The 20,000-nt window shown below is 53.3% G+C and overlaps 1 protein-coding gene across 2 annotated transcripts in view; it reads right to left on the minus strand.

The window, feature by feature from the left end:
- Sin3b (SIN3 transcription regulator family member B) overlaps positions 1 to 20,000 on the minus strand; it is a 37,931-nt gene that overhangs the window by 7,971 nt on the left and 9,960 nt on the right. The window contains exons 5-12 of one of the 2 annotated variants that reach the window (XM_006989904.4): positions 19,195 to 19,338; positions 13,051 to 13,170; positions 11,068 to 11,157; positions 10,772 to 10,890; positions 8,429 to 8,636; positions 7,394 to 7,510; positions 3,574 to 3,812; positions 2,213 to 2,396 (exon numbers count right to left, since the gene is read on the minus strand). In XM_006989904.4, coding sequence (XP_006989966.1) covers positions 2,213 to 2,396; positions 3,574 to 3,812; positions 7,394 to 7,510; positions 8,429 to 8,636; positions 10,772 to 10,890; positions 11,068 to 11,157; positions 13,051 to 13,170; positions 19,195 to 19,338 — 1,221 coding nt within the window. Of the gene's footprint in view, positions 1 to 2,212; positions 2,397 to 3,573; positions 3,813 to 7,393; positions 7,511 to 8,428; positions 8,637 to 10,771; positions 10,891 to 11,067; positions 11,158 to 12,665; positions 12,843 to 13,050; positions 13,171 to 19,194; positions 19,339 to 20,000 lie in introns of those variants that run through there. The other variant, XM_006989905.4, reaches the window with a different exon arrangement.

Raw genomic sequence — 20,000 nt, forward strand, 5'->3', positions numbered from 1 at the left:
GGCAGTGGGCAGGCCTGCCAATCACCCGAGCCCCGCCCCCAGCGTAACAGCCTCCTCGGAAAGGAGGAGCAAGCGGGGCACACACCCACCCTCCTCTCCAAGGTTCACAGCTCCGCTGGAGGGTCCCCCAGCCTGCCTAGTTTCCCACTGGGCAAACCAAGACCCCCTCACTGCCAACGTTAGCACCAGAGGACTGCAATGAGATAACAGAACCACCGTTCTGGGCTCCCCACAGACCTGACCACCGGGTCAGGTCTCCCTGGAGTGAGGCTCAGAGTGTACCGGGGCCTCACCATCTGCCACTCAAACACTCAGCTCCACTCCACAGCCCTCCCCACATTCTACCCCCTACCCCCATGAACACAGCTTGTTACCTGTCCTGCTCCTTAGTCAACCAGAGCATGGGCACCAGCCCCAGGCTTCGAGGCTCCTTAGTCCTGGGCCTGGGTCTCTCTTTGGCCAGGCTCCCTCCTGCTGAGCCCAGGGCCTCTGAGCATGCTGGCTGCTCACTGTCCAGGCTCACTCTCAGTGCTGATCTGGATAATGACCTTCCCAAACCCAAAGGTGACCACTCTTGCCCCTCCCACCCGGGAGCCTCGGCCCTCTCTTGGGGCATCAACACTAGGACTGTGTGGAGAGGCAGACACTCTCTAGACAGGAGCTTTTGGGGGCCGGCTGGGTGTCACCTCCGCTCTCACGGGTGCATGGTGAAGCTCTGGAGGTCCCTCAAGCACCATCTGAGGCAAGACCCAGTCGGCCAGCACACACCTCATCAGGTCAGACTCTCTTCCTGAAGGCTGGGAAGCTCAACTCGGTACTCAAAGACCCCACGGCCAGAGCCCCACCCACCACAGTGCCACCCACCCACACCCTGGGCTCCCTCTGGCCTCCCAAGTCCCCTAGTTTGTTTGTGTCACAATGCTTGTGCTCGTGTGTGTGTGTGTGGTGTCTGTCACCTTGACACAGGTGAGTGTCGTCTAGGAAGAGGAACCTCGATGAGGAGCCCAGCTCACTGTGGGTGGCACTACCCCTGGACAGATGGTCCTGGGTTGCAGAAGGCAGGCTGAGCAAGCCAGGAAACAGCATCCCTCCGTGCCTGTGTCAGCTCCTACACAGAGTTCCTGTCCTGATGCCCCAGGACGGACCTGAAGGCTAAATGAACCCTGTCCTCCCCAAGTTGCTTGTGGTTACGGTGCTTATCACAGCAAAAGAAGGCAAGTTAGGGCAGTGCTAGAGTCTGGATGCTCCGGTCCTAGTTGGTAGAGCCAATCACTCAAGGTGAATGGACCATGAGGCCTCCTGGATACTGACCTAATGATGGCCTCCTAACTGGTATTATTGGGAAGTAGGGCAGGTGGGGTCTGATTGGGTGGGGGGGGACCTGGGGTTGTACCTCTGGGGGTGTCTTGCCTATGCTCCTCTCTCTTTACCATGATGCTTCCACCTCGTTAGAGGTTAAGGCAGCAGAGAAGCCAGGCAGACTCTGAGCCACACCAACCTTCCTCTTGTTGATTGGTCTCTCTCACACGCTTGTCACAGCAATGGAGACTGATTTACTAATCTATGGACACCTCAACAACCTTCTCCCCCTGTGGTTACCTCAATCTGGAACCCAGTCCTCAAATTAAGCAAGTGTTTTACCCCAGGCCACCACAACTGCCCTCAAATGTCACACTATGGGGACTGGGGAAATGGCTCGGGAGTTAAGAATACTTGATGTTCCTGCAGAGGGTCCCAGCTGGGCTCCTGGTGGCTCACGGCCACCTCTTAACTCAGCTCCCAGAAGACAGCAAACCTCTGAGCACACCTGTACTCACATCCACTCTCAGACAAACCAAAAGAATCTGCACAGCGAAAGAAAACCCCAGGGCAAGTCTGGCAAGCAGCGGCCTCCACACCTGTCTCCCCACTGTAAGGTGAGGACTATGCCGCTCTGTGGGCCGGGGTGTGAGGAGGCCAGTGGTCCCCGCTCTGCGGGCCGGGGTGTGAGGAGGCCAGTGGTCCCCGCTCTGCGGGCCGGGGTGTGAGGAGGCCAGTGGTCCCCGCTCTGTGGGCCGGGGTGTGAGGAGGCCAGTGGTCCCCGCTCTGTGGGCCGGGGTGTGAGGAGGCCAGTGGTCCCCGCTCTGTGGGCCGGGGTGTGAGGAGGCCAGTGGTCCCCGCTCAGCGGGCCGGGGTGTGAGGAGGCCAGTGGTCCCTGCTCAGCACGCCTCACCTCATCGTAGACACTCTCGATCTCATTGAGCAGGCTCTTGGAGCGCAGCGCCTTGGTGTCGTTCTGCTTGAAGTTGACGGCCTGGTGGTCCAGGGACTTGAGGTAGGCCTTCTCATACTGCTCCCGCCAGATCTTGTTGAAGCCCTGCTGGGCCTCCCGCCACTCCTCCTCCTTGGCCTTCAGCCTGTGGGGAGCGGAGCTCAGCACCTGATGCCCAGACCCTCCAGGAACCCCAGGGGAAGGGCCTATCCTCCTCCCAACTACACATGTGGTCTGCACCTCAAAGAGCAAGCTACCATGTGGGAGGCTGAGGCAGAGGATGTCCAGTTCTAGGCTGGCCTGGGCTATAGTGAGAAACCCCCATCTCAAAAAACAATTAAAAAGGCCAGGGAGTGGTGGCACACACCTTTAATCCCACCACTGGGGAGGCAAAGGCAAGCGGATCTCTGTGAGTTCAAGAACAGCCTTGTTTATAGAGCAAGTTCCAGGACAGTCAGGGTTGTTATACAGAGAGAAACCCTGTCTGGAAAAAACCAAAACAAAAAAGAGCCCAGCATCATGGTGTAGGATGTCATACCAGCACTCAGGATCTGGAGTTAAAAGGATGCCGGGGGCACATGGTAAGTCCAAGGCCTGGGCCACATAAGACCCTATCACCAAAACAAACGAACACACAAACAAACCAAAACCAAAAAACACACAGAGGGAGAGGGAGAGGAAGGGGGCAGTGGTCCCACAAAAACAACATGGCTACTTTAAAAAAAAATGTATAATTTTATACGCATGAGTGCTTTGTCTGCATGTATGTGCACCACATGCATGCCTGGTGCCCCTGGATCACAGATGGCTGGGAGCTGCCATGTGGGTCCTCTGGAAGGGCAGGCAGTGCTCTCAGTTACTGAGGGTCTCTCCAGCAGTGGCTCCCCCCTTCCCCAGCGCCCAGCTGCCCGCTTAGCCGGTACCACCCTGAGGAGGCAGCAGGCTGGGGCGGATTGTTTTATGGTCAGTCTGCCCTTCACATCCCAGGACTCAACCAAGCCTAAGAACTGGACACACAGCACACGTACTGCCACAGGCGTTCTAAGTCCCCAGGGGTGATGGACAGGCATGCACAGGTGTGGGCTTATGTAAGCACTGACTCAAATTCTAGAAGGGTCTGGAGGTCCCAGAACCCACCCCTCCAAAGAGAGACTGCGCGTCTACACCTGGAGCCAACTGTGACCATTAGGTGTCCGGGAGCCTGGCTGCCGAGACTTGGCTCAGGACTGGAGGGGGAGACTGGGTCAGGTGACACCATTGGTAAGGAACCCTAGAAGCTCCCCTGAATGCCAAGTCGGGGAGGGAAGTGAAGGTGGGGACACCTTTTCAGAACGACAGGCACAGCGGTGACGGGGTTCCTCTTGAGGCTCTCGATGACCTCGGGGGCCTTGTCACCATAGATGCGGTGGATGGCCCGGCGCTGGATCACCTCCGACGTGCCACCCAGGCAGTCATCCAGGCGGAGCTTCTCCTGGTCCTCAGGTGCCATCCTTGACAACTTCTTCTGCACGCTCTCCAGCACTCGGATGGTGGCCAGGTTGGTCTCCAGGACAACATCTAACTGCAGAGAGGGGCAGGCATGGTCACCCTGGGGGCCCCATTATCGTGTGAAGGTGATCGTGGTGTATGGAGGGTGGTCAGGAGTTGTAGATGGAGCCATTAAGTGTGAGTGCCCACCACAGCACACTTGTGTGGGAGGGGTGGAGTTCCAACAGCACAGGAGTGGTCCATACCACCTCATGGGGTGCGTGGGCACACAGTGGCCTACCCTGTGACATCATTTGTACTTTATACTCTGTGCCAGTGAGTGCAGTACCCCTGCAGGCCAGAAGGTGGACCCCTTAGAGCTGGCATAACAGGAGGCTGGCTGTAAGCTCCCAGAGCGGCTCCCAGAACGGGAACTACGGTCTCTCCAGAGCGGTCAGCGCTCTTAACTGCTGAGTCCTCTTCCCAGGCTCCTGCTTACTTTCTCATCTTTTTGAGACAGGGCTTTGTGTCATAGCTCAGGCTGGCATGAACTTAGGCCTCTTGCCTTTGTCTCCCATGTGCTGGGATCAAGGGCATGTGCCACCACACAAAATGACAAAGCAGCAGAGGATGGGACAGAGGAGTTCACGGGGTGAGGGAAGGGGCAGGCTGAGTGTGGCTATGTGGTGATATATTGTGTTCCAAAATGGACAAGCAGGACACAAAAGAAAGGACTGACGAACCTTGCCAAGACAAGGCAGGAAGGCCCTTTAGAAAGTCCTGCTTCACAGCTGACTCTGTCAGATATGCTAGGCCTGTAGTCGAAGATGATGCCCCAATGTTGCAGAGGAACCTCAGGTGACTGTCCAGGCAGCCAGCTGTCTCTGTCATAACTCACATTTTTTGGAAGTCGCTTGTTATACTTCCTGCTTACTTAGGTAATATTATTTCCTTCTCAGGTCTCTGATGCAGCTGAAGATTAGTTATAGTTATATTTTTCCTTGTAAACAAATTCAGAAAAGAAACTTACTACAGAGGTGTAAATGTCTAAGTTTGAAAGATATAAAAAGATAGTTTTTGGTTGGTAATACAAGTTAGGAGAGAAAATGAATTAAGTACATCATTTTGGACTCACCAAAATAGGATTAATAATGGAGTATTTTCTCTGAATTTGTCAAATGTTAATGGACTAGACATTGTTAATGTAATTCTTGACTGTATATATTATATATACTTATTGTATATAGTTTTTCTTTTATTAGTCATAACCTTTTATTATTTTAGACAAAAAAAGGGGAACTGTGATGATATATTGTGTACCCTAATAAACTTGCCTGAGGATCAGAGGCAGAGCCAGCCTCTAGATTAGACACAGAGGTCAGGCAGTGGTGGTACACACCCTTAATCCCAGCACTTGAGATCTCATGCCTTTGCTTGGGAAGCACACACGCCTTCAATCCCAGGAAGTAATGTAGCAGGGGAGAGAAAGGTCCATAAGGAGTGAGGAAACAGGAACTTACTCTCTTTAGGCTGAGGATTTTGTAGAGGTTGAACTAGTGGCTGGCTGTTCTGCTTCTCTGATCTTTCAGCTTTCACCCTGATATAAGGCTCTAGGTTTTTTTTATTAAAAGACCATTTAGGATTCAAACAACATGGCTATTGATTATTAGAACAGCAGAGAGATCAGGGAGTCTGTGGGGCTCCAGGCCTTGACTCCACAAGTGACAGAATCACACCACACACACACACACACACACACACACACACACTTGCCACTACAGTCTGATTATCTGCCCCTCCCAAATTCACACTGAAGTTTAGAGGTTGGTATGGCAGTATTAACATGACCCCAGCACATGGGAGGCAGAAGGAAACCATGTGTTCCAAGAGAACCTTGTCTCAGAATACAGGACTTCAAAGAGGTGCTTCAGGCACAGGCTGTCCTCATGGGTGGGCGGCACTGCCCAGGAAGGAGGACATCAGCCACAATAGGCCTCCTTTGTGTCCCTCCCACCGTGGGACACCAAAGGCAGGCTTCCCCAGGCATGGCCTTCACAATCCACTTCCCAGCAGCTGCCTTGCTCATAGGGCTCTTGTCATAGTGTAAGATGGACACACACACACACACCAGTCACACACACACACACACACACACCAGTCAGTCACACACACACACCAGTCACACACACACACACACACACACACACACACACACACACACACACACACCAGTCAGTCACACACACACACCAGTCAGTCACACACACACACACACCAGTCAGCCCCCCCCCACACACACAGGAGCCTGGGGTGGAGAGCATGCCCCTGTCATCCTAGCACTTGGAAGGCTGAGGCAGGAGGATCACAAGTAGTATACCAGCCTACACTACAAAGAGAGATGGTTTCAAAAAGAAAACCAAGGGCTGGAGAGCTGGCTCAGTGGCTAAGAGCACTGGCTGTTCTTCCAGAGGACTGGGGTTTAATTCCCAGCACCCACATGGTGGCTCATAACTGTCCTTAACTCCAGTTCCAGGGGATCCAATGCCCTCTTCTGGCCTCTGTGGGCACCAGGCACACACGATGCACAGACCTACATGTAGGCAGGCACCGACATACATAAAATAACAATAAGTAAATCTTAAAAAGAAAGTAAAGCCAATCAAAAAGAAGACACGTGGACTTTGGGATAAGAAGAGTGGTTATCTGCCTGTCCCTACGAGGGTTGAGGAGTCTGAGCACCCAATTACAGCGTCAATAAAAATAAAGCTAACTTAGTTTTAAGTTAACCAACCCACTGTCTTTAGTTGATTGATGATTGATTTATATTTTATGTGTGAATGCTCTGCATGGATATCTGCAGGCCAGAAGAGGGTATTAGATCCTACTATAGAGGCTGTGAGCCACCATGTGGCTGCAGGGAATTGAACTCAGGACCTCTGGAGGAGCAGCCAGTGCTCTTAACCGCTGAGCCATCTCTCCAGCCTCGCACTGTCTTTAGCTGAAGAAAGGTGGTGGTGATGTGCTGGGAGCTCAGAGGCTGCCAGAGCTGAGAGCTGGGAGCTTTGGGGGCGGCTCCAAGTGGCAGGGGTGAGAGAGTGCAGGACCGGGCTATACCAGGAAGATACCAGACTGGGTGGCCAGAGCACAGGCAGGCAGGGGTGAAAGACTGCAGGACCGGGCTACACGAGGAAGACCCCGGGCTGGGTGGCCAGAGCATAGGTAGGCAGGGGTGAGAGACTGCAGGACCGGGCTACACCAGGAAGGCACCGGGCTGGGTGGCCAGAGCACAGGCAGGCAGGGGTGAGAGACTGCAGGACCGGGCTACACCAGGAAGACCCCGGGCTGGGTGGCCAGAGCACAGGCAGGCAGGGGTGAGAGACTGCAGGACTGGGCTACACCAGGAAGACACCGGACTGGGTGGCCAGAGCACAGGCAGGCAGGGGTGAGAGACTGCAGGACTGGGCTACACGAGGAAGACACACCGGGCTGGGTGGCCAGAGCACAGGCAGGCAGGGGTGAAAGACTGCAGGACCGGGCTACACCAGGAAGACACTGGGCTGGGTGGCCAGAGCACAGGCAGGCAGGGGTGAGAGACTGCAGGACCGGGCTACACCAGGAAGACACACCGGGCTGGGTGGCCAGAGCACAGGCAGGCAGGGGTGCAGCCTCACCTACCTCAAACCTCTCGTCCTCACAGCGATGCAGCTGCTCTTCATACGGCGTCTTCTTGGAGCTGACAAAGGTCGAGTCTTCCGACCAGGACGGGAAGGACACCCATGTGTCATTCAGGACCTGGACCCAAGGAAAGGAGTGTCACTAAGTGCGCCAGTACAGACGATGTGAGCAGTGACTTCCCACCACTCAGTGAAATAACTCTCCAGCTGCTCCTCAGCAGGCCAGGGCTGTGGTGCTGAACATACATTACATGATGGGCCTGAGCCCCAAGATTTTAATCTTTGTGGTCTGGGTCCTCTGTCTTGAATACCCAACTTGGCCTTTGTCTCAAGAAAGTAGCCACAGGCAGGGTGTCCATGAAGGGCATGTCTGTGTGCTAACAAAGCTTTACTGACAAGCAGTGGACCAGATTTGCTTTGCAATACTTAGTAGATCCTTGGGCTATAAATTGTCTAAACTTCAGTGGGACTCCACAAACCTGACAAGGTGTTCAAGGGTCACACTGAACACACACAATGTTCTGGCTAGTTTTATGTCAACTTGACATAAGCTTGACTCATTTGGGAAGAGAGAACTTCAATTAAGAAAATGAGCCCCCAGACTGGCCTGTGGGCAGCGCCACCCCTGAGCGGGTGGTCCTGACTGTATAAGGAAGCAGGCTGAGCAAGCCATGAGGAGCAAGCCCATACGCAGCACTCATCCATGGCCTCTGCTTCAGTTCCTGCCTCCAGGCTCTTGCCCTGACTTCCTTGGGTGACAGACTATGAAATAAACCCCTTCCTCCCAAGTCGTTTTGGTCCTGGGATTTCATCACAGCAACAGAAACCCTAAGACACTCGGGGACAGGGCAGAACTCGGCAGTGATGAAGTTGGCCAATTCCCCACACTTGTGTGAACTCTTAGCATGGCCATCCCACAGGGCATGAGGCTGAGCTGGGCTCTGGTGACACCTCAGTAGTAGATGTCTCAGGCAGTCGGAACCCTGGCCCATGGCTGTCTGTTGTGGGGGGCTGACCTGTGACCCCAGGGCACTACCTCCTTGCAGATGGCGGTCCTTCCGCTGCACTTGGGCTGCTGGTAGGTCTTGGGAAGTGCCCTGTAGCTGGATCCAATTCGTTTACAAGATGCATAGTCAATTTCTCTGCTTATGCCATCTCCAGACCGGTCACTCATAGGTGGTGCGAAGGACAGCTCCTTCACTCCCAAGAAGGACTTGAACTGTGCGAAGAGTTCCGGAAATTTTCTTCAAAGACAGACAGAAACTGTAAGTGGGCACTGGGCCTCTTGAAAATAATCTAGAGTTGTGAAAATGGCCGTGTGCATGTGGAACTTCAAAGTTGACCTGAATCAGAATTCAATGTTAGGGAAGGGGAGGCCTCCCCACCTATCACCAACCATACCCCCTTACAACACACCGGGAATAACCACCATGAGCCCCACGGCCTTCATTTTCTGTCCTCTAACTTCAAAAACAAAGAAAGAGGGTGATGAAGAGACGGCTCAGCAGTTAAGACCGCTGACTGCTCTTCCAGAGGATCCAGGTTCAATTCCCAGCACCCACATGGCAGCTCACAACCTTCTGTAACTCTATTTCCAGGGGATCCGACACCTTTACACAAACATGCATACAGGCAAAACACCAATGCACATAAAATAAAAATTAATTAATTAATTAATTAAAAAGAAAGAAACAAAGTGGGGTGTAGTGACATGTCTTTAATCCCAGCACTTGGAAGGCAGAGGCGGATAGATCTCAGTAAGCTTTAGGCCCGCCTGGTCTACATGGTGAGTTCCAGCACAGCCAGAGCTATGAAAGAGACCCTGTCTCAAAAAAAAACAAAACACAAACAAACAAAAAACCCACAAACAAACAAAAAAACAGAAGGAAGAAACAAAAAAACACTCAAGAGTCCCAAGAGCCCTGTGACCAGTCAATCAGCCGCAGAGGTCACAGCCAACTTCTGCCCAAGCTACAGTCCGGAATGGACAGACTAGAAATGAACTCACTTAGGCTGCTCACACAGACAGATGCCAGCCTTGCCCCAAGCCCTGACATGGGTCCTTCCGGCCCTGGCTGTGCCCAGGCCTGGGAAAGTACTCCTGCCCATGCAGTCCCTCACTAGGGGGCAGGCATCACAAAGTTCCCCGTCCATCCTACGCTGGCGTCCTGGGGTGGCTGGGCTTTGTCTCCCTTGCACTGCTCTCTAGGTTGACTCTACTGGCCGGTCCAGCCTGAGCAGGCTGGAACCAGACTCCAAAGGCAGGAGCCTAGGGTCAGTAACGGCCCTGGATCCAGGCCAGGGACTGCAGCCAATCAGCCCATAGACTGCTTCTAAATAAAGCTTTATTGGCACATAGTTCTGCCCCACTTCCTTCCTTCCTTCTGTCCATGGCTGATCTACAGGGCAGAACGGAGAGCAGCTGTGTCCACTGTGGCTGTCTTCCTGGGCGAAGATTCCCTCCCTCATGAGGGACCCCTCCCCAAAAGGACCCCATGGTTTCATTCTCAGAAGTCAGGACAGAAAAGGAATACATGTTAAATGGGTCAATTTTACAGCAACTGACATCCAGGGCTACCTATATTTCTGTTGATTTTTTAAAAATGTAAAACCTTTACATTTGTATTTCGTGTATTTAGTTTACTGTTGTAGGGAGGGCACATGTGATGTGGAGGTCAGCAGATTCACCACCACCTGCAGGAAGGCAGCTTGGGGAATATGTGAAACACAATATACATACATGTAAAAACTTGGAAAGCACACAAAAGAGAAAATATCATTAAACATGAACTCACAGCTCACATACTACAGAGTCAGGCTGTACCAGGATGGCACACCCAAGAAAGGCCACCAAGAAGCTGCCTTTGACGCCACTGCCCAGAATCCTGCAAGAAGAGGGACTGCACATCACCAGTCCCCAAATATCGACATCTACAACTCGTAAATCACAGGTAAAATGTCTACCCAATGGTAACAGCTCTCATATCGTCATAAAGTCAAGAGTCATAATCTGAGACAAAGACACTGTCCATACACAGTGCACAAGGTCACGGGCCCTGCTTTCTCCAAGTCGCTTTTGTACAAATGAGAGCCTATCAACAATGACTGGGGAACAGCTTTCATCAATGAAGAAAACCACACAGGTGGACGAGAGGGCTCAGTGGGTCAAGGTGCCTGCCGCCAAGGCTGACGACCTGAGTTTACTTCCTGAGACCCCGTGGTGGGAGAGAACCCACCCAAGAACTTGCCTCTGCGCTCCACCTGTGCACACGTAGGAAATAAGCCAACATGTAAAAGACAGGCAACGCACAAACACACTTCCGGGCTCGCTCCCCTGGGCCTGTGTGTGCAGGGTGGGAGGGAGCCGGGAGCCACTCACCCCAGGAATGGGCTGACAAGCTGCAGCAGCTCTGAGCCGGAAACTAGCTCCTGATTGAAGAGCGCAATGCAGCGTAGAAAGTTCTCGTACACCTCCTGGCTCTTCAGCACCCTACGTACCTGTGGGAATACGGAGACTACCGCAAAAACGGTACGCACTGGGCATTGCAAAAGCCATTGACGTGTCCGCGCGTGGCCCCGGCGCTCTGCTCTATGCTCTCCCCTCCCCTGCACCCCAGTGGCCCTGCTTCCAGACCCGTCAGGAAGCTGTGCCTGGAGGGACCAGGCCTGGCTCACCTTGTCGAAAAAGGAGAACTCCTGCAGCGTGCCGTACTTCCCCACGGCAGCAATGGACAGGTCTTTGGTGCCTCGGAGCTTCATCTTCTTCTGCAGAGAGAAATCCTCGGCTTAATGGTGTGTCCCCCACCACAGGTACTGTGGGGTACGCGGAACCCGGGGGAGCTCCGAATGCAGCTGGCAGGGCCCTGCCCTCAGGACCCCGGGGTGAGGTCTGGGCGCCTAGCATCAGGGTGCTGCTCCCGCCTTGGCTCTGTGTGACGGGGCGGGGGCGGGGAGGCGGGGGGGGGGGGGGGGCGCGGGCGACTCAGGACCCAAGGAAAAGCAAGCCCACAGCAGCACGCTGTCAGATCTGGGGTCTCAAATCCTGCTATGGCTTATTTTCTGCCACCCTGGGTATCAAACCGGGCATCGAGCACACTTGGAAGGCTGTGGAAAACAAGATCTGGGCCACGGGCTTGTGCAGTAATGGTCCAAGCCCCACAAGAGACAGGGAAGGCACGGGGCCTGCACGTGATTGACAGCCGCCAGAGAACGGAATCTAGGGCCTCGCGCATGTGCCGTAGGTACTAGGGAACTAGAACTCAAGGCCTCACGTGCCAGGCACGTGCTTACAGGGTACACGGAACCATGGCATGGCGTATGCTCTGTAGAAACTGGGAAATGGAACCAAAGACCTAGTACAAGCTTGGAAGACTGGGAAAATGGCTTCGCGCATGCTCAAAAGACACGGGCGCGCTCCTAACGTCTTGCATTCCAAGATGACGCTGGGAAATAGAATCTTCAGCCTCGAGCACGTTTGTAGATATGGACTGGGAAAATGTAAGCCAGGGCCTCACGCATGCTTAGTAGACACGGACTGGGAAATGGAAGGCAGAGATTCACGCATGCTCAGAAGACACTAACTGGGACAATGGACGCCAAGCCACAGGCTCAACTGACAGACTGGGGAAAGGGAGGGCAAACACCGAAGCGGCAGATCCTGCGATCTGCGCCATGTGCACTGGGGAGACTCGGGCCCGAGGCCTGCTCAGAAAATGTGTGTGCTGTACCCTGGGGCTTCACCTCAACGACCTGAGACCACGCTGTGCCAGCTAGCTCACCCCAGCAGCACCTAGCCTGTCCTGTGGGCCAGAGGGGGACTCGAAGGCAGGGAGGGGACACCAGGGGCACCCTGAGGAGGCCAGGTCTGAGGCTGTGTGCAGATACTTGTCTCTAAACTGGACTTTGGGGCAGGGGTTATAACTTTCCAAGTAAAGAAATCCGCCTGTCACCCATTTGACAACCCGAGGATCCCCAATGAGCCCTCAAGTTGTCTTCTGATCTGAGACACGCCACATCCTTATTCTTCGCCCTCACCCCCCACCGATGAACAAACCAGATGGGACCTGCATTTGACCCAGACCCATGGCCTGAAGGCCCTGCTGTACAGCCATTCCCCAGAGGGTGACGATGAAAAGGACGGGCATGGTAGAGACCCAAGGGCAGCCTGGAGGAGCCTCCCCCGGCCAGGCCACAACAGTCTGGGTGTCAAGATACCAGGATAGTAATGAACCGTGACTTTGGGGGTGACACCGCTGCACATAACTAAATCAACAGAAATGCCAAAAAACTTTATTACTATAGAGAGTCAACTAGTAAACACGCAGAGGGACAGAACTAGAGATCCACCATCACGGGGTGATGAGCGGGCCAGGAACTGCCGTCGGCCACCTTCACTCCTCAGTTGTGCAGTAACCAAACCACACAACTGCACATTTCAATTGCAGCCCCACCTACGAAAGAGTCACGACAGTGAAAAGGAGAACGAACAGCGCGCCACACCTTCCTTCCAGCTCCCCCTTCCTCCTCACAGCCACCTCAGGTCAGGAGGGCAGGTGAACGGGTGCCAGGCCAGTGGGCGTCCTTTTCTACAAGACCGCAGTCTGCCTCCAGACCACTCCCGTCATGTGCAGTAAGACCCACACAAACAAGGACAGTTACCTTGGCTGGAGCAGACACAGGGCGCAGGAGAGAGGGTCGGGAGCGCTTCTTAGTGTGCTCCAGACTCTTCTCCTCGTTCTTCTGGACGTTGTTCATCTCACACGGCCCATTGCCTGTGAACTAAGGACACAACACGGGAGGTGTCAGACTGGAGAAGGCAGAGAGATGGCCCACCTATGTATCTGTGCACATGCAGTCAAGTCTGGTTTGGCCTGCAGCCCTGGCAGGCATCGTCTGCCACAGGCCGGAGCCTCTATTTTCTGGGGCAGACGGAGACCAGACACACAGATGTCTGGGTGAACGTTGGTACACAGCTGCAGGAAGGCTCCCTGTGGCCTCTCGAGCAAGGCGTCAGAGGTCCAGGAGCAAGACAACTGAGTCTGTCCAGGTAGAGGGCCCTATTGCACACCTGACCATGGTGGCTACAGAAAACACAAAGCATTCTAGGTAGGGGTAGGCAGCAGCACACAGCCCCATCAGCGAGAGGAAGTGGCTGACGTCACCCAGGTCACCAGTGGGGGCTTAGAGCCGGGTTTTGAATTGTCACGAATGACAGGACATGTCCAGGGAGCGCCCCTCACTCTGTGGTGTATTGCAGGGAAGGGTGGTTGGAGCAAGTTTCAACCAACGGACAAGACGGGGATGCTACTCCTCCTGGAAGCTAGGAGAGGCCGACCCTCGAACACCCTGAATCATTGTCAGCACGGCTACTCGCCATTCCATACCACCGTGGGACCTAGACAGACAGACACCACAAAGGATGTGCTACTAGCCCAGATTGTGGGCAAAGTGAAGCCGTGGCGTCCCCAGACAGAACTGAGGGCAGCAAAGCGGTATGTCCCCTTTGCTCTGTGCTGCTGCTGTAACAGGAATGCACAACACAGAGCAAAGAGAAAAACGAAGGGGAGACCCAGCAGGAAGTCGTGTGTTACTGCTTCATTCGGGAAAAGTGCTGGATTGCTGAAGAGACAATTTAAGGGATCACCTCTGGGAGAGATTTTACAATAAAGGACTATCCTTCAGCCACAGGTAAGGCACACCCCCTAAATCTAACAATCAGGCATTGTGGCACATGGTTGTCATCTTAGCCCTCAGGAGGGTGAGGCAGGAGAAGCACCAGTTAGAACCAGCGTGAGCTACATAGCCAGGCCCTGTCTCAAAATAAATAGCTCAGGCAGTCAAAGATTGAAAACTGTTCCAGGAACCCCAAGTAAAGTGGTATTCCCAGGGAATTCTTCATTGGAATCCTTACAGATCCAAACTCCCAATTTTGAAAAGGCAGGTGGGGGCACGGGCCCTGAAGGGGTGACCTGATGCTGCCAGCCTGGCTTCAGGGCCCTCAGCACTGCTAGTCCTCCCACAGCCCACACACCCCTCACTAGCTGTGATGTTCTTTGCCTAGACAGACACCAAACCAGGGCTGCTGGCCTACTACTCACAGGGCCTATGGCCAACAGCCAGACATTCATTCTGTGAAGGAGGTTTTATTGGTTTGCAGCCATCCCATTCCTTCTGTGAAGTTTTGAATGACAGCCGAACCTATTCACGCTGTAAAGAGCCCACTTTGTAAATAAAGTTTTATTGACATACAGCCACACCCACTCACTTTACTGTGGTCAGATGAGGCCACCTATTTTCAAGCTACCAGAACAGGGCTGCTTCTCTACACTGAGGCCAAGTGGCCAGTGTCAGGGATTGGACCCAGCTGGTGCTCAGCACTCAGATTTAGTAAGGATGACACCACAGTTTATCCTTGGCCGACAATGAAGACTGTGAGGTCTGTAACCTCACAATACGAATCCAACAGAGTCCCCCTGCCTCGATGCCCAGGACAGCTCTCCTCGCTCATAGTTATGTTGGAGGCAGGGACACTGTGGCCCCTCAATCCCGGCAGTGACTGCGGAGGAAGAGCAGAGAACAGTGCTGGCCTCTCTTCTTGTTGTGACTGCTGGTTCCGGAGCGGTTTCTTTTGTTCTTCAAGACGGTTTTTCTGTGTAGCCCAGGCTGTCCTGGAATTCACTCTGTAGACCAGGTGGGCCTCGAACTCAGAGATGCACCTACCTCTGCCTCCCAAGCAGGAACTGTTTCTTTATTATATAATTGTTATTCTTGTTAAGTCCCAAAGAAACCCTGGATACATTCTGAGGTGCCTGTTTATCACTTAGGAGCAGGTGTTGGCCCTCAGCTCTCAACATAGCCAATGCCTGTTACGGAGTCCTGGCTCCTCTCAGCACTTCTCACTCCAAGTGTCCCCTTGGCCTCTGGGCTTCCAGGTCCTCTCCCTCTCTCTCTCCACAGCCATGTTCAGTCTGGACCGTTCCAGATGCCTCTGACTATGCTCTCCCTCATGTCTACAATAAATTTCCTCCTCCACCATACTTGCAAGCGGTCATGTCCGCATTGTTTTTTCCCATTTCATCTGGTGAAACACACATGCATGCATATGTGCAGCACAGACCAAGAGAGAACCAGGAGTGGAGCCAGCCAGGAGCCAAGAGACAGCATGTGCAAAATGTCTTGAGTTTTAAAGTGATCAGAGTCCCTAGGAGGGAGAGGTTTAGAGTCAAGGGTGGAGTGAGAAGTGCAGAGGAGAGCCAGGACTCTGTAACTGGTAGTATTGGCCATGCTTAGAGAGACTGGTGGCCAGTGTCTGCTTTGATATGTTAAATAGGTACCTCAGTTAGCCATTTGTCCTAGGTCTGAGACCTAACAATTACCATTTTGTGTCTTACCATGTAAACCCTTGGTGGCCTAGAACTCACAGATATCCACCTACCTGTGCCTTCAGAGTACAAGGATTAAGTAAACCACCAACTTGGCCCAGCGGACATGTTTGCGGTTTCTGGTTTTCCTATGGGCTAGGATGGAACCAGGGCCTAAGGCCAGTGGCTGGTTAAACTGGCTACTAAGCCCCTGTCTCACCACCAGCCCAAGGGGTCAGAGCTACACAGACAGCCTGCAAGACCTCAGGGCACCAGGTCCACCATTGCAGAAAGCAAGGGAGCTAGGAAGTAAGACTTAGAGGGGCTATGAGACCCTCAACTCAGAACTCCCCTGGGCTTCAGATGACACCATCAATTCCATGCCATCATGGGCAGCTCAGAGAAGGGCAGTGGAGGATGATGTAGGCTCCCAATTCCAAGGGGTGTTGAGCCACCGCCACGCTGTTCAGATGTAGCACCCAGATCTAAGGACAAGACCTAAATACCAGTCCCAACTTGAGTAGCAGTTGACAGGAAATCCATCCTAATGTATAATCTGTGGCCATGCCATCAGGACCCTGGAGGTGATACCCCTCTCCTGCATACTATTAAGGTTCCCAGAGGCAGTCAGGATTCTCCTCATAGGAATGGGGTACCATGGTATCCAGATGAAGTGTTCCCCCAAAGGCTCATGTACTGATGGCTTTGTGTGCTATTCTGGGAGGTCCTAGAAGTTAGGAAGTGGGTCCTGGCTAGAGGGAGGGTGAGGGGCCATCAGGTCCGCTGTCCACTGTGTCTGTGGGGCAGCCTCTGCCACCAGTCCCCCCCAGTCCCCACCAATCCCCCTGCCCTCGGATCTCTCCTCACAGCAGGCTCAGCACCCAGGGAGGGAGGACAGCAGCAGAGACCTAGGGAACCATCATGACCCAAGACGAAGCCTTTTCTTCCTTAGGTTCTGCCCAGTGCCTGTCACTGTGACATTAGAACCCAAGTTGTGATTTCAAAGGGGACCCTCTCAAGAACTTCTAAACTTCAGAGACAGGCAGACGAGGACTCAAGACAGCAGAGGTGAGCAAGGGCCCCAGCCTCCCTCCAGGCACATTCAAGAGCCTCTGTAGGTCCGTGCGGCTCTGGGGACGTGTGGACATGTGGACGTTCAGTGAGGCGACGACAGGGACATGCCTCACAGTTGTTCCAGCAGCTGCAATGCACTTATGACCTCACGTGAGTCAGCAGCTCATGGTCTCACCTGAGTGAACACATGTCACAGCTGAGGAGGAAGCAAGGCCGAGGGCAATGCACAGCATGGCTCTACCTGAGGCTGGAAGGCACAGCGGCTCCCACGGCTCTGCCATCATCTAGGCCCTGGAGGGCAACCAGATACCAGGTAGCAGTGATCTATCATCAAGACACAGCCCTAGGCTGATACTCTGTGTCCAAGACACGGTGACAAACCCGGTGGCCACTGGCCACAGGCCTGGGTAAGGGAAGCCCAAGAAAACCGGGGCAACACCAGGATGCAAACACCTGACTAGACCAAAACACAGGCCAACGTCAACATGGCTCAGCGGGTAACTGCTTGGACCTGAGTGTGATCCCGAGACATACAGGATGCAAGGGAGACTTACTCCTCCAAGTTGTCCTCTGACTTCCACACCAGCTGTGGCATGCACACACACAAATACGTAATGGTTAAAAAAAAAAATGACCCAGGAGTAGTAAGTAGCCCATGACAGTGATTGCAGAACTCAGGGAGCCTAGGCAGGAGGGTCATGTGATGAAGACAAGTCTGCACTACTCTAAGACCCAGTCTCAAAGAGAAAACAGAGAAACCATACTCAACAATCGGGGGTCTCGAAAGCTGGAGCAGTTCTGACAAGGAAGGAGGTGGAGGGTGCGGGCTTCCTGCTCTTGAACCCCTTCAAAGGCTGGAGTGCAATGCCAGGCTGAGAACACAGACCCACAGATGGCAACCCAGCTGTCACAAGCACCCACGTGTACATGGTGACATTGACAACATGGTGCCAAGCATGGCAGCCCTTCTACAGCTGTGCTGGACAAGATCTGAAACGGGACCCACCTCACGCCCACATACAAAACGCAGTTTAAAACTGTAAGAAAATAGGGGGAACCTCATGACCTCAACTGTGCAACAGCTTCTAAAGCTTAATACTAAGAGTGATGTGAAAAAAAAAAAATTAATCAAAAGACTTTGTGCATTAAAAACATGACCAAGCAGAGAAAAGATGACAGGAGACAGAGGTGCGAATCTGCAGATCAGACATCTAGGAAGCTCGTGGGTGCACAAGGACTCACTCAGCCGCACTGCAGACAGATGGCTCAGTGGTTACAGTGCCAAGCACTGGCTGCTCTTACAGAGGACCTGGGTTCAGGTCCCACCACCCACATGCAGCTCATAACCACCCGTTACTCCAGTTCCAGGGGATTGATGCCCTCTTCTGGCCTCCATGGGCACTGCATCTGTGTGATGACGCACATAAACTCACACAGACAAAACATGCACATACATAAAGAGCAATGAATTAACACATCTGGACAGACATGATACAGTGGGGGTACACTCATAGACAAGACACACCCACCCGACAGTTGTCCAACAGTTCAAAAACAAAGTGGACATGGGGACACAAGGCCACTGATGTGGAAAACACTTTCTAAGTTCTTCAGAAGTTCAATGAAACTGCCATGTGATCTGGGAAGCCCATGGAGGGGCAGGGCCAGAGCTGCCATGACTCATGCAAACAATTACTTGTACAAGTCGGTTCATGGTGGCATTACTCCCAACAGCTTCAGGGCAAACCACCCATGTCCACAACAAGAGCGGATGAAATGGACAAGCCCACCCTCAGGAACATGATTACTCAGCCATCAACAAGCAGGAGGGAACACTAACAAAGGCTAAATGCAGACCAATCTCAAAAGACATGACACTGTCACAAGGCCACAGACCAGTGACAAATGTCCAGAGCAGGGAAATCCCGACAGGAAGCAGATCAGAGGCTGGGGGATCCGGTGGGGTGACCTCAAATTCAGGCCTTTGCCTCTGAGTGCTGAGATTAAAAGCATATGCCATCACAACTAGCCCAAGATTATATACTTTAAAGAGAATTTTATGGTTCATGAATTTCATCTCTACTTTTCAAAAGACTAGCATGCATAAGAAAAAGAGGCAGCAGCAGGCGAGATCACCTTGGCAGGCCTCAGGCCACAGCTACGGAAGAAAACCAAGGGCGTCTGGTCCTGGGCCAAAGCCCTCCTCACCTACTTCTGCCTCTGGGACCACAGTCCTCACACTGGCTCCATCTCCATATGAAGAACTGTTCCTCTCCCCCACAGCACTGCAGTCACAGTGTAAGACACGATGTCAGATTCTAACTCCCCGTGCATCTTGAGGGCTGGATCCTGGGCACTTGGCACTCACCAGGGACCGCTTTGCCTCAGGCAGGAACTGTCCGAACTCTGACAGCAGGTCCTCCTGACCACGGAAGAGATTGGCCACCTCTGTGAAGACCTCCTCCTCAGACATGCCACGGAATGGACGACCCTTTGTGTGCAGCTGTTCCTTCTGCAAGTGGTTAGAACAAAGGAGGCTGAGGAAGGGCACCCGTGTAGGCGTGGGCAGCTGTGTAGACATCAGCTCTGTGCCTACACTGCCAGGGTAGTGGTGACACAGTTCTGCTCTCAGTGGCCTGAGCCCTGCCGTGCTGGAAGGGGAGGTTATGAGGGCCGCAGGGCAATGGAAGAGTAGGCACCGAATAAGAGGGAAATTTGGTGCCCTTCAAAAGAGGGAGTCAGGCCTGCTGGATCAGGGGGTGGGTGAGTAGCAAAGAGGGGCTCCTGGTGGTCACTGGACTGAGGAAGAGCTGAGGTGAGGGAGAGCTGAGGGAGGCAGGAAGACAGGCAGGCCTGGAGCTGAAGGGAAAAGCACCGACCGAGAATGGCAGTGGAGATGTAGAATCCAGGAGACCTTTCATTACTGAAAACTGAGGCAGGTGGTTTGCCAGTTTCAGGCCAGGGTGAGAGATACTGGGTTTTTTTTTGGTTTGGATTTTTGAGACAGGGTTTCTTTGTATAACCCTTTCTTTGTAGACCAGGCTGGCCTCAAACTCACAGAGATCCACCTGTCTCTGCCTCCTGAGTGCAGGTGTGCACCACTACACCTGGCTGAGATACTGTTCTTAAAAAGAGGAGAGGGGAGGGGAGGGGAGGGGAGAGGAGAAGAGAGGG

Source organism: Peromyscus maniculatus, chromosome 17 (assembly GCF_049852395.1).
Source record: "Peromyscus maniculatus bairdii isolate BWxNUB_F1_BW_parent chromosome 17, HU_Pman_BW_mat_3.1, whole genome shotgun sequence".
Lineage (NCBI taxonomy): Eukaryota > Metazoa > Chordata > Mammalia > Rodentia > Cricetidae > Peromyscus > Peromyscus maniculatus.